Source organism: Bison bison, unplaced genomic scaffold (assembly GCF_000754665.1).
Source record: "Bison bison bison isolate TAMUID 2011002044 unplaced genomic scaffold, Bison_UMD1.0 scf7180017864181, whole genome shotgun sequence".
Lineage (NCBI taxonomy): Eukaryota > Metazoa > Chordata > Mammalia > Artiodactyla > Bovidae > Bison > Bison bison.
The window spans coordinates 8,018,225-8,032,619 of NW_011494753.1; the positions used below are offsets into that span (position 1 = coordinate 8,018,225).

General features: G+C 59.6%; 1 protein-coding gene across 1 annotated transcript in view; it reads left to right on the forward strand.

Moving 5' to 3' along the window:
• The window catches only part of CSPG4 (chondroitin sulfate proteoglycan 4), a 35,811-nt gene extending 24,662 nt beyond the window's left edge, over positions 1-11,149 (forward strand). The window contains exons 4-10 of the mRNA XM_010843409.1: positions 892-1,549; positions 1,871-2,047; positions 3,653-3,851; positions 3,931-4,065; positions 4,165-4,331; positions 7,943-8,126; positions 8,403-11,149. Coding sequence (XP_010841711.1) covers positions 892-1,549; positions 1,871-2,047; positions 3,653-3,851; positions 3,931-4,065; positions 4,165-4,331; positions 7,943-8,126; positions 8,403-10,237 — 3,355 coding nt within the window. The 3' untranslated portion in view covers positions 10,238-11,149. The remainder of the gene's footprint in view (positions 1-891; positions 1,550-1,870; positions 2,048-3,652; positions 3,852-3,930; positions 4,066-4,164; positions 4,332-7,942; positions 8,127-8,402) is intronic.
• Positions 11,150-14,395: the final 3,246 nt, after the last annotated feature.

Genomic DNA, 14,395 nt, shown 5'->3' on the forward strand with positions numbered 1-14,395 from the left:
GGGTGTAACTGTGGTGGCTTCTGGGCCAGGTGTGTGTATGTGCCTTGGGTGTGTACCTGTACTTCTGTATGTTGTGTGCCTGAGGGTTTCTGGACAGTGTTTAGTGTGCACGGCTGCCTGTGGGTTGCATATCCCTCCACATGTCACATGCACACGTGTACACGCTGTGCTCGACATGCAGATTCCTGGGCTCTACCCAGACCACAGACTCTGATTTGGAGCCTGAGAATCTGCACTCTAATAGGAGTAGGCTGTCTGAAGGGTTTTGACGGGTGCAGACTTTGAGGATTACAGGCCTTAGAGACAGGTTTGGCTCCCCCCACACCCATCCTGCCAGCCAGCTCCTGTGTCCTCTGTTCTTTTCCTGTGCCTCAGACCAGGCCTTGAGGGCCGCTGACCACCCAGGAACCTCACTGAGCAACCACAGGCCATCCGGTAGGTCCGTTGCCTTGCTCTGTGATCTCACACCAGTCGCTTGCCCTCTCTGGGCTTTATTCTCCTACTGAGAATAAGCTGCCAGCTTCTGAGCCTCTTGTGGTTTTTGAGGCTGTCGAGACTTCGGGGCAGATGGTGACTAAACATATCTGGTGGCTGGAAATCTTTGCCCAGGAGAAGGCAGCTTTGAAGAGCTAGGCTTTGAAGAGTCTGGGGTTTAACAGCAGGGAGCAGGGGGACAGTCTTCCAGGCAGGGGGACAGAATAAAACATGTGAGCTGTGAGCTTGAGGTGGTGTGTAGCCTGTTATGACTGGGTCATCAGATGAGGGAGCACCTTCCCTCCAGGCTGTGGACTGGACTCGGGTCTGCAAGCTCCAAAGAGCCCCGTAGTGTAGGAATCCAGGTCGCGCAGAAGGATGGGGCGCCCTCTGGTGGCAATAGCATGTCATGGACAGTCAGTGTGTATATCCGTGTGTGACATACGTGTCTGGGGGCACACATTGGCATGTGGTAAGACTGTATGTCCGTGTCACTGAACCTGAGGCCATGTGGTTGTGTACATCTCGGAGAGAGTGTGTGTGTGTCTCAGAGGCCTCAACAGGCTCCCCCTGTGACCCCTCTGATAACCAGGCAGCCCAGGAAGCAGTGCCACCAGCGGATATTGTGTTCTCAGTGAAGACCCAGCCGAGCGCCGGCTACCTGGTGATGCTGTCGCCTGGCGCCGTGGCAGCTGAGCCGCCGAGCCTGGACCCCGTGAACCGTTTCTCTCAGGAGGCAGTGGATGCGGGCAGGGTCCTGTACCTGCACTCCCGTCCTGAGGTCTGGAGCGACACCTTCTCCCTGGATGTGTCCTCAGGCCTGGGTGCTCCCCTCGAGGGCGTCCGCGTGGAGCTGGAGGTGCTGCCCGCCGCCATCCCCCTGGAGGCACAGAACTTCAGTGTCCCGGAGGGCGGGGCCCGCACCCTGGCCCCGCCTCTGCTCCGCATCGCGGGGTCCTACTTCCCCAGGCTGCCCGCCCTCCTCCTGCAGGTGCTGGAGCCGCCCCGGCATGGGGCCCTGCAGAGAGAGGAGGGACCTCAAGACGGGAGCCTCAGCGCCTTCTCCTGGAGAGAGGTACGGTCAGGGACGCCCAGGGTACAGCCCAGCTCTGGGGGCCGAGTCTGAGGGTATGCAAGGAGAGGAGGCAGGAGCCCACATTTACAGAGCACCTCATCTCACCCTCCTTCACCAGCAGAGAGAAATGAGTGTCCCCATTTCCATCATTCTTTCACTCTGGGAGAAATGACGGTCCCCTTCACTGCCCGCAGAAGCAGAGGCTCTGAAGGAGTCAGTCTCCTGTGCCCAAAGGCAGGGCATGAAGGGTGCTGGGCCTGAGACCCACCAGGGGACTCAGGCCTGCTGGGGCCTGACCTCCGGCCCGGGGCCTGCCCACAGGTGGAACAGCAGCTGATCCGCTACGTGCATGATGGGAGCGAGACAGTGGAAGACAGTTTTGTCCTGGTGGCCAACGCCTCAGAGATGGACCGCCAGAGCCACCCCGTGGTCCTCACCATCACCATCCTGCCTGTCAACGACCAGCCCCCCATCCTCACCACAAACACAGGCCTGCAGGTGAGAGCATTGTAGGACCGCCTCCCGCTGTCCCCGTCCCCACCAGAGAGGCCCAGCACCGAGCTCCCCTTCTGTGAGCCTCAGTTTCCTCCTCTGTAAAATGGGGATCCTGCCCCATGCCACCCTAGGTTATTGGGAGGAGAGAAGAGCTACTGCACTGAAAATAGAACACAGCTGTGAGGCTTTGTAATTGGTCACTTACAAATGCAGTAGACAGCCTTGTGAATGGACATGAGCTTAGTCCCATTGCTCCCTGGACTCACCCTCATCAGGAAGCTTTTGCTCTGGCTCAGCACCAGGACTCTTGAGGAAAACTGTTTCAAACCCTTAGGGGTGGACTCCAACTGCTCCCCACTTCCACCCCCAGCAAGTGCAGGCCACAGCTGGACCCCCCAATCCCCTGACTCTTACACTACTGCAGGATAGTGGGGTCCCCATCCAGCAGAGGTGAAGGCTGAGGCCCAGACAGGTGACAGGACTTCTCCAGGGTCACAGTGGAAGTCACCGATTGAAAAGAAAGAGTGTGGCTTGACCAGGGCCACACAGCAGGATAGCGAACGGGCAGGGCACTGAATGCTGACCTCTAGGGTATAGCCTCTGGCTCAGCAGCAGCTATGGAAGATTTCAGAAGAGGGCCGATTTGGGCTGCCTGTGACATGAGAATCTTTGGTGTATAGGATGTACCTGTGGGGAACAGCCCAGTGCCGGGGAGGCCTGCAGAGGGTAGGTTTCAGGCAGAGGGCTGCCGGGAGACCACAGTCAGATGGTGCTGTGTGCCATTTCGCCACCAGGTGGTGCTGTCCACTGTGTTTGTACCAGGAGCCCTGTGCTAAGGCCTGGTCTATACATTACGCCCTCCTTCCAGAGCTCTGGCTGAGGTCAGCCTTGGGTTGGGAGAGGAAACCCCAGAGTGCTTGGTTTTCTAGGTACCCCCTCCCCAATACTGCTCATGAGTTGCTGACCCAACAGGACCCTCGGAATAGAATCCTGTCCTGCTAACAGGAGAGAGGCTTGTGGGGTCTCCCCTTTATTCTGAGCATGGGGAGGGGCTGCCTGCACCCAGGAAGCCTTCACCCACCGGGCTGGGGGCTCGTGATTGCTCTGAGAGCACCTGCGCCCCCATCAAGTGCTGCAAGGCAGTGGTCTGCCGCCAGCCTCTCCAGCTCACCAAGCCTCCCACCCCATCCTTCACCTGGAAGGGGAGCCCATTTCTAAGTATCCTGATCCGATTCCCATCCTGTGCCCCTGCCCAGATTCACCATGAAGGGTCTGAAGGGAGACCCCTGCCCTGCCGGTGAACCACAGAAGTGGCGCTGTGGGTCAGGGTGGGGAGACTCTCTGATGGGTGAAAGCTGGTGGCTTCCTGGAGTAGGGGTACATGAGCTGGCCCTGAGGGACAAGCTGGACTAGGGCAGATGGAGAGCAGGGAGCCTGGGCGTGGGAACCTTGGGCCAACAGGGGAAAGTGAATGGGGTGGAGGGCCCCTTTGTGCGGGGGAGCCCCGGATGGCAGTGCGGTTGGAGCCCTGATGATGCCTCCAGGCCAGGGAGGAATGAAGTGGGTAGGCTTGGTGGGATCAGATCCCTCACAGGCCTGTATCCCCAGATGTGGGAGGGGGCCACAGTGCCCATCCCAGCGGAGGCCCTTAGGGGCACAGACAGCGACTCTGGACCTGAGGACCTGGTCTACACCCTGGAGCGGCCCAGCAACGGACGGGTGGTGCTGAGTACGGCGCCGGGCACCGAGACCCACAGCTTCACCCAGGCCCAGCTCGATGGCGGGCTCGTGCTCTTCTCACACAGAGGTGGGCGCCGAGAGGTGGGGGTGCCCCGAGGCTGGGTGCCGGCGCGGGCCGGCGAGGCTCAACTCCCCTCCTGTCCCAGGAGCCCTGGACGGAGGCTTCCGCTTCAGCCTGTCTGACGGCGAGCACAGCTCCGCGGGACACTTCTTCCGGGTGACGGCCCAGAAGCAGCTGCTCCTCTCCCTGGAGGGCAGCCGGACGCTGACCGTCTGCCCAGGTGGGTGAGCCACACTAGGGCCCTTCTGCCTCCCCAGCGGCCACGGGTCTGGCCCTGCCTCCTGGTCAGAGGCCGACAGTCCCCCTTGGCCTCTCGCAGGGTCCGTCCAGCCGCTCAGCAGCCAGAGCCTGAGAGCCAGTTCCAGTGCGGGCACTGACCCCCACCACCTGCTCTACCGGGTGTTGCGGGGCCCCCAGCTTGGCCGGCTCTTCCACACCCAGCGGGGCAGCACCAGGGAGGCCCTGGAGAACTTCACTCAGGCAGAGGTAAGGGCCGCTCTCTTCAGCCACTCGAGGCTTAGACTCCATCCAGTCTAAGGCCCACTGCCCCCCTGAACACACTTGTGGGCACGGGTACCAGCTCCAGCCTCCCTGGGCCCGCCATGGTCCAGGCCCTGCATGCCTCACCTTCCAGAAGCCGCCAGGCTGGGGGATGGGGGAGGGATGGGTCTTAGTGTTCCAGGGGAAGGAAGAAGGATGCAGGAGACCAGGGCTCTAGGGCCCTGGTTCTCCTGGGATCAGGTTCTCAGACTTGGCTTCCAGGAGGAACTGCACTCGGACCCTAGGGGACTAGGGCAAAGGTATACTGCATAGAATACACCAGACACCCCAGTGGCTGGTGGGGGACAGTGTTTGGTTTGGGGTGGGTAGAGTTTGGGATGAAGGCAGTTGGTGGGCTTGTGGGCAGAGATGTGAGCCCGGGGCTCAGGTGAAGAGCCAGAAAGAAGCAGGGTGGGTCCTGAAAGCAGACGAGTGGACACAAGCAGCTGAGTAAGTCAAGCTGGGGATGAAGCTGCCATCCATGCTTCAGGGCAGCTTCAGGACACAGCTGCCCCCGAGCAGAGGCCACCAGTGAAAGCTAGAACTCTCAGCCATGGGAAGAGGCAGACCACCAGGCTGCTTCTGCTGGGGTCCCAGAGCGCTCTGTGCTACCTGGGCCAGTGAGGCGAGCAGCCATCATTTAAATTAAGGTCCCTGTAAGTGCAGGAGGCGCCCAGCATTCAAGGGCAGCCTTGGCTCGCCCTGAAGGCTCTCCCTGTGGCGGCGGGGGGTGGTGGGGGGAATGTCTTACACATGAGGGCAGGAAGGAACTTTAATGAGGGTGGGAAGAGGTTCTCAGGTCTCTCACATCACCATCCCCCAGGCTGGGGTTCTCTGTTCCCAGCATCTGCTATGGCCCCCCTTCCCACCTCTCCCCACAATTAAATATTCAGCAGGCCAGCTGTGCACCCTGAATCCCTGGGATGCCCAGGGAGAGGGGTGGAGCAGGAGGAGGACTTCAGGCCCCTCCCCCACCCTGTGGACTAGATTGAATGGCCACCAGGGGGCCAGGGTGGCAGCGCCACCCAGGGAAGCTGGAGGAGGCTTTGAGGCAGACACACCCTCCCCTTGGTGAAGGGGGCAGGGCAGAACTGGGTGGGATCTGACAGCGCCATGGTGGCGCAGTACTCTTAGCCGGGGGCAGTGGAGAGAAGACAGGGACCAGGTGTCCCCATTCTACAGATAAGGAAACTGAGGCTTACAGAGGTCAAGGGACTTAAGGGACCTTATTCAGATCCCATGGCTAGGGAGAAGCCATCCCGGGGCTATGCCTTCGGATTGCTAGTCCAAGATTCTTTCAGCAAAGGATGCTGCTGGTTCCCAGAGGTCAGGAACCCCTCCCCACCTCGCCTGTGATTTGCCTCATCCCCAACCGGACAGCCCCCCCACCCACAAGCACCTCGTGTACTCAGACCTCCAGCTTCCCACCACCCAGCTCCCGAGGGTCTCTGCTTCCTTCCTGCTCATCGGTCAGCCCCGGGCCAGAGGTCACAGCTGGCAGTCCTTGTGGACCACAGCTGGCCCACAGATGTGTTTTATTTGGCTTGCGCATGCAATTAATAGTTTTAAATTAGTGATCAAGATAGAACCGTTGGGGAATTTCACCCACACGCAACCTGATTTCCAGTTTCTTAAAAAGCTTGTGTTCCCCTCTCCCGGACAGCCTCTGAAGAGCACCTCCAGCTCTGCTCCCCCTCCTGACCAGGCAGGGGGCCCCACTTCACCACAACCCCGGTGCAACAGTGAGAAGGAAGCCTCGAACCTCCCACACACTGTGACCCCAGTCGGCTTCCTTCGCACTATTGCACAAGTCCTGTTTTTCCACGAGAAGGAAAATAGTTCCCTGTGTCTCCTAAAAGGGGAAAACAAAAGATAAGCCAAGAGGACACATTGGGATTAGAAGGGGAGGGAGTGGATTTCTTGATGGAAGTGGAGACTATTCCTTGGTGTTTAACACACAGCTGGCCCTAGAGAACAGCAGGCGTGGCTGGAATGGAGAGGGAGGAGGTGAGGTCGCAGGTAACGGGTCACACAGGGTCTTTGAAGGTAAAGGGTGGTGAGCCATTGCACTGTCTGAGCAAGACTGACAGAACCCAACTTAGATTTTTAAAGGCTCACCCTGACTTCTGTGTTAGAACCCACCTGTGAATCCAGGAGACCTAAGAGACCCAGGTTCAGTCCCTGGGTCAGAAAGATCCCCTGGAGGAGGCCTGGCAACCCACTCCAGTATCCTTGCCTGGAGAATCCCCATGGACAGAGGAGCCTGGCGGGCTAGGGTCATAGGGTTGCAAAGAGTTGGACACGACTGAAGTGACTTAGCACGCATGCGTGGTGGGCAGAGAGAGAGCCAGTACACAGTTAGGAGGCTCCAGCAATGATCCAGGCCAGAGATGACACTGTAAGAGAGGAAGCGAGGAATCAGGGGTGACTCAGGGTCTGGGGACCTGAGCCACAGGACGAACAGAGCCATGCCCTCCGCAGTGGGAAGGCTGGGAGAGGCAGAGGAGGTCAGGGGTTGTCTCGGATATGCTGAGTTTGAGATGTCCTTCAGACATCCCAGTGGAGCTGCCCAGGAAGCAGGTAGCTATGAGCCTGGAGTTCAGGAGAGCAAAGCCTGGGGTTGGAGAGACAAATAAAGGGGTCGTCTCATGGCTGGCATCTGAGGACGTGAGACCCAGTGAGAGCACGTGGGTAGTGCCTGTAGGCAGAGTGTCAAGGCCAAACCACAGACATGGGGTGGGGGGGGGCGCAGCGGGCGAGGAAGGGGCAGGACCAGTAGGAGAGTCTGTGAAGAAGCAACTAGTGAAGCTGGAGGTCAACCAAGGGAGCAGAACCGCGTGGAAGCCATCGGGTGGGCTGGAGGAAGGGCCGCTCACTTGTGTCCAGGGCTGCTGAGAACTGGCCTCTGGATTCAGTGACATGGAGGCCACGGTCCCCTTGGCAACAGCAGGAACCAAAGTCGGGGGGGGAGTGTGCTCAAGACCGCATAGGGGAGAGTATAGACTATTCCTTCTGGCTTTTTGCTGCAAAGAGCCTAAAAGGTGGAAGAACATATGTTGGTGTAAAAAGTAAAGTCAGGAGAAGTTTCTTCTTTAAGATGGGTGGATAGCATAGTTACCTAATGATTGGGACTGATGCCTTTGAGGGGACACTGACGCCGTGGGAAAAAGATGGGCATTGGTAGAAGCCGCGGCTTCAGTAGGGAAGAGGGACAGGGATTTCATACAAAAGAGGACCGAACTGCTGTGGAGAGAAGCACAGATAGAGTACTGCTTTCCCAGGGGCTCAGAGAGATGAGGTGACTCACCCAAGGTGGCAGAGCTGGGATTTGACAGAGGCGTCCGGATCCAGAGCCTAGTTCTTCACTGTCGTGTGACAGTTTTATGGTCACCCCCTGAGTTGATGGAGACATAGACGGAGGCACATTGGGGAGAGCCGCGAGGGTGGCTGAGCTCTGGGTGTCTGCCAGGGAGACCCCAGTGCCCTGTATTGGTGCCAGCCTCGGAGGGGGTTCCAGGCCCTGCAGGATCTCATCCAACCAGTGGGTGTCCCTGCAGGTATATGCTGGGAACATTCTGTATGAGCATGAGATGCCTTCCGAGCCCTTCTGGGAGGCCCATGACGCCCTGGAGCTCCAGCTGTCCTCACCCCCTGCCCCCGACATGGTCGCCACCCTTGCCGTGACCGTGACTTTCGAGGCTGCCTGTCCCCAGCGCCCCAGCCGCCTCTGGAGGAACAAAGGTGAACAGCATGATGGGCTGGCAGATTTGGGGGTGGAGGGCACAAGGCCAAAAGTCAGCAGCTCATGTCAGCTCTGAGGGCCTGGTACATTACAGGGAGGATGGGCAGGTGGGCTGAGCAGGGGGATATATACCGGTCCTCATGGGACCCGGAGCCCCAGGCTGGGGTGCCTGGTCTAAGCAGGGAGGGACATCCCGGCCTTGAAGACTCTGGTCTGAAGGTCCACGGCTCTCCCTTCGGTGGACGGGACTTTCACAGCCTGTGTCCCGTCCCCAGGTCTCTGGGTCTCCGAAGGCCAGAGGGCTGAGATCACCACCGCAGCCCTCGACGCTGCCAACCTCCTGGCCAGCATCCCATCGCCCCGACGCCTGGAGCACGACGTGCTTTTCCAGATCACGCAGTTCCCCACGCGGGGCCAGCTGTTGGTGTCCGAGGAGCCCCTCCACGCCGGGCGGCCCCACTTCCTGCAGTCTGAGCTGGCCACAGGGCAGCTGGTGTACGCCCACGGAGGCGGGGGCACCCAGCAGGATGGCTTCCGTTTCCGCGCCCACCTCCAGGGGCCGGCGGGGGCCTCCGTGGTAGGACCGCAGACCTCAGAGGTCTTCGCCATCACAGTGCGCGATGTGAATGAGCGGCCGCCGCAGCCTCAGGCTTCCATCCCGCTCCGGCTCACCCGGGGCTCCCGTAGCCCTGTCTCCCGGGCCCAGCTGAGCGTGGTGGACCCAGACTCCGCTCCCGGAGAGATTGAGTATGAGGTGCAGCGGGCCCCCCACAACGGCTTCCTGAGCCTGGCGGGGGCCAGCCCGGGGCCGGTGACCCGCTTCACGCAGGCTGACGTGGATGCAGGACGCCTGGTATTCGTGGCCAATGGGAGCAGTGTGGTGGGCGTGTTCCAGCTGAGCGTGTCCGACGGGGCCAGCCCGCCCCTGCTCATGTCCCTGGCCGTGGACGTCCTTCCCTCAGCCATTGAGGTGCAGCTGCGGGCACCCCTGGAGGTGCCCCAAGCTTTAGGGCGCTCCTCCCTGAGCCGGCAGCAGCTCCGAGTGGTTTCCGATCGGGAGGAGCCGGACGCAGCCTACCGCCTCACCCAGGGGCCCCGTTACGGGCATCTGTTGGTGGGCGGGCAGCCTGCCACAGCCTTCAGCCAGCTCCAGGTAGACCAAGGAGACGTGGTCTTTGCCTTCACCAACTTCTCCTCCTCTCAGGATCAGTTCAGCATCCTGGCACTGGCCAGGGGTGCCAACGCATCTGCCACGGTGAACGTCACCGTGAGGGCTCTGCTGCATGTGTGGACAGGTGGGCCGTGGCCCCAGGGTGCCACCCTGCGCCTGGACCCCACTGTCTTAGATGCGGGAGAGCTGGCCAACCGCACGGGCAGTGTGCCGCGTTTCCGGCTCTTGGCAGGACCCCGGCACGGCCGCGTGGTACGAGTGCCCCGGGCCAGGACAGAGCCGCGGGGCGGCCAGCTTGTGGAGCAGTTCACTCAGCGGGACCTTGAGGATGGACGGCTGGGGCTGGAGGTGGGAAGGCCAGAGGGTAGCTCTCCCGGCCCCACGGGCGACAGTCTCACTCTGGAGCTGTGGGCAAGGGGTGTCCCTCCCGCTGTGGCCTCGCTGGACTTTGCCACGGAGCCTTTCAACGCAGCCCGGACCTACAGAGTGGCCCTGCTCAGTCTGCCTGAGGCTGCTCGGACCGAAGCCGGGGAGCCAGAGAGCGGCACCCCCACAGGCGGGCCAAGCCCAGCAACCCCCAGCCCCGTGCCCCCCGTGGCCAGCGGGGGCTTCCTGGGCTTCCTGGAGGCCAACATGTTCAGCATCATCATCCCCATCTGCCTGGTCCTCCTGCTCCTGGCGCTCATCGTGCCTCTGCTCTTCTACCTCCGCAAACGCAACAAGACAGGCAAGCACAACGTCCAGGTGCTGACCGCCAAGCCCCGAAACGGCCTGGCCAGTGACGCCGAGACCTTCCGCAAGGTGGAACCAGGCCAGGCCATCCCCCTGACGGCCGTGCCTGGCCAGGGGCCCCCACCGGGGGGCCAGCCTGACCCCGAGCTGCTGCAGTTCTGCGGGACAGCCAACCCTGCCCTCAAGAACGGCCAGTACTGGGTGTGAGGCCTGGCCTGGGCCAGATGCCGATTGGGCCAGGGACAGGCTTGCTCGGGCCCCGGCCCCATTGCTCCCATGCCCTGGTGCTGTCTGAGTCTCCCCTGGGCCAGAGAGTCCTGGGGACACCAGGGTATGGAGGGTGCTGGGAGGAAGGCCCAGGGATCCAGGACCAAGTGGAGTCAAGAGCTGGAACTTCTCCAGCTCACTTCTGGCCAAGAGAACTGCAAGGGGCCAAGAACAGAGTCAGTCCCCTGCCCTGGAGCTAGTGTGGGTGATCAAAACTAGAGCCACCTCCTAGATGAGCAGGACTCTGAGTCCTGGGTCTGTGACCTTGGGTAAGTCACACTTGACCTAGGCTGCTAAGAGGGCAAGGAACAGAGAGGGATGGCGGGGACAGATGGGGATTCCTGGATTTTCCACTCCGTGCCAGGCCTCCCCTCATCTCTGCCCCAGGATGGGGAGGAAAACTTCTTCCCCTGGTTTTTCAGGGAGATGCTATTCCCTGGAGCAGAGGGCAGGAAGAGAGGGTCCCCCCTACTCTCTCAAAAGCATAAGCAGTGGAATCATATAGCCAGGGTACCAGGTGGGTGGGTTGCTCTGGGATGGTTTTATTTAAGGGGGATTGCAAGGAAGCTGTTTAACATGGTGCTGAGCCAGCCCAGACTGATGGAGCCCCTGGGGTAAGGGATGGAGAAAGGTCTGAGGCCAGCTCACTCCCAAGGCCCCACCTTGATGGGCTGATGGCTAGGCGAAAGTGGGTCTGTGGCCCCAGAGAGGGCTGGGCTGGGGAGCATACAGGGTCTCAAGCCCTGGAGTGCTGCAATGCCTGTGCCCATTGAGGACTGTTGGGGGTGGGGGTACTTGGGGGCACTGGGCTCTGTGAGGCCTGGATAAAAGGTGCTTCAGAGGTTCTGGACAGCTGTGTGTTGTTTTTCTGACCATGCACTGGGCCCCTGTCCACACTAGGCTGCACTTCCCCAGGCCAGTCACCAGGATAGATGGGGCCTGAATTTCCACCTCCTGGAGCCTTTCAGATCTCCTCTGCCTCCACCTGTGCGAGCAGGTGGGCCAGTCTTTGTGGGATGGGGCTTTGGTTCGGTAGAGATAAGCTAGGCCCTCTCCAAGGAGCTTGAAGAAAAGAAAAACAAAACCAAGAAACATTCAGAGCCCCAGCTGTAGATGTCTTAGCCTGAGTTTGAGGCTCCACAGCCTTGTTTCTCTGTCCACCTCTCAAGAGGTTGGAACAGCAAAGATGGGGAGAGAGGGGGACTTGGGGATCCCAAGGCTGGGGCATGGGGAGAGGGAGAGAGGGGGACTTGGGGATCCCAAGGCTGGGGCATGGGGAGAGGGATAGAGGAGGACCCCACAGGTGCATCTGCTCGGTTCCCTGGAGATTTTCCCATGGAAGGTTTCTGCTGGTCTCTGCCCTTCCAACAGGGTTTCCCTAGTGGCTCAAAGGTAAAGAACCCCTCTGTCGTTGGAGGAGACACGGGTTCAATCCATGGGTGGGAAGATCCCCTGGAGAAGGAAATGGCACCCCACTCCAGTATATTCTTGCCTAGGCAGTCCCATCGACAGAGGAGCCTGGCAGGCTACAGTCCATGGGGTCACAAAGAGTCGGACACGACTGAGGGACTAAACGACAAACGCTTCCAACGAGAGGACCAAGAGTTTCTTTCCAAAGGCAGAGCAAGCAGCAAGTGTGCCAGCAAGTCACCTGTCCCTGTAGTCAGAGAGAGATCTGAGACAAAGCCTCCTCAGACGGGCTTCCACCACTCTCTGGTCCTTTCCCTTCAGAGGGTCTCCCAGGGTCGTGGGCAATGGAGACAGATTCGAGGTCCCAGAGAAGAGCCCAGGCCCTGGGAGCAGGTTGAAGTCCTCAGGAGAAAAGCAGCAGGAAAGTGGTCTGAGCTGTGGGGGGACGTGGGAGGGCAGGGGAGGGGAGGGTGAAGGGAGGGGTGTCTGGGACCTGAGCACAGCTGCACTGGGGGTGGAGGGCCCCAGCCAGCCTCTGGCAGCTCAGCAGCATCACTTCTCTGCCGTTCTCCACATCTGTAGCATCTGAACCAGGAATTAGGACAAGAGAGGAGATTCCCTCCCCTCCACACTGCTGTCCCTGCACCACCCCTCCCCACGATGCCCTTCACATCTCAGCATCCAGCCTCCTAGGACTTCCCCTACTCTCAGAAGTTTTGGGAAGGAAACCTGGAATCCTGGTAGGTCACTGCAGGAAGGGCCCCCAGAGGACCCGGGGGGACTAAGAGGGCAAGAGGCTTGTCTAGAGTCTCGCACAGCAGACAGCCATGCATGCTTGCTAAGTCACTTCATTCTGACTCTTTGCAACCTTACGGACTGTAGCCCACCAGGCTCCTCTGTCCATGGGGATTCTCCAGGCAAGAATTCTGGAGTGGGTTGCCATTTCCTACTCCAGGGGATCTTTCCAAACCAGAGTTCGAACCTGTGTCTCATGTCTCCTGCATTGGGTAGACCAGAACCCTGAGCACAGCCAGCTCCTCTTGCCACATTGAAAGCCTCCCCCTCATGGAAGGTGGCCAGGACCTATAAGTAGCAGCTCTGCAGAGATTCCTCTGTACCCAGAGCTCAAAGTCCTGGCTCCAGCTTCCTTTTCAAGCCTGGCCTCTCCAATCCACCCCACGCCAGCCTCACCCAGGGGCCCTGCCAAGGGCGTCTCCATGCCATGCCCCACTCTCTGGTCTGCTTCTCTCTGGAGTTCAAGGCTGCATCCTCGGGGCCCTGATATCTGGGGCCAGCCTCCACCCAGAGCAGCCAGTTTCCCTGGGAGTGTAAGCTGAGATGAAGGTGACAGACCCGCCAGGCAGGATCTCGCTCGGCTCAGGTTCCCCCAAGAGGCCTGACGACACCCTCTCTGTTCACGTGGCCCAGCCTGCCCTGCCCCCAGCGAGCTGGCACAGGCCTATACTGCTCTTGCTCCTTCAAGCCTGGGCTGGACAGTGGGCTGGCACCCAGGCATTGTGCCAGCAGCTCTGCCAGGACCTGGGAGAGGGTCTTTGACTGGCATGCCATCCTCAGAGTCCATTCTAAATATGGGGCCTCAGTTTATTAGGTAAATCCCTTGCAGATTTCAGATAAGCACCCCCAACTTAAGGAGGTTGCTACCCACTTTACAAAATAACTCACCATTCCTTCATTTAAGGAGCTGGTTCCTCCCAGGCACTGAGAATAGTAGCCAGCCTGTGTACAAGCACTCAGGAATGTCCGGGAGCCTCTGACCCTGTTAGACACACACACACACACACACATACAATGTGGGCTTGTGCTCACAGCTGAGTACTTTCAGACCTTCAGAAACACAACCCAGAGATACATACTTGCCTATGTATCCCCTTCACACACACAAACACGTACTTACAGGTACACAAACTCCAGAGTTGAGTGCCCCTTGCCTATAGTCCTCCCACAGTCCCAGAAGCTGGCCATGTGGGACCCGGGACATGCGGCCCAGCACCAGGTCCGAACTCACTTCCGCACAGTGGGGAAGTGACCCCACTGCGGGAAAGATGGTGGAAAGGGGTGTGGGGAGCAGGGTAGGGCACAGAGGGGCCCAGGTCCCCAGCTCAGAAGAAGCCTTGCCCACCACTCTCAGTGGTTTTGCCTCTTAGATGCTAAAAAAAAAAAGGGGGGGCTTCCTTTGAGCCCCTCTCCTCATTCTATGATCTGGCCCTTTAAGTCGAGTTGCTGGGGCGGCTGTAGAACCCACAGAGATGGAACCATTGTCCTCCAATAGGAAGCAAGATAAATGGTCCTCCTTCCCCACAACCAATCTCTCCTGACCAATGGGAACTGCCAAGGGTGTTAGTATCTTCCTCTGGGCCCTGAAGATTCCAGATCTTAAAGGGCTGGAGGTACCTGGGCAGCAACGCCTCTCCCCAACTTCTCAGGTTGGGTCTGCTGTTCCTGGCTGGCACATGTGAGGGAGCCCTGGCAAGTGAGTGGAACCAAGATGGGGGAACCAGACATGCTGGACTCCTCTCTCTGCAGCCCCTGTCCCATCCTAGGTCCTTTCATAGTTAATGTCATCCCTGGGTAATCACCGCTGGGATTAGTCAGGCATTGGCAAGGGCATTTGGTGTCAAAAATCCTGTGGGAGATGCAAATAGTTATATACCCAGCCCTTCCTGAAGA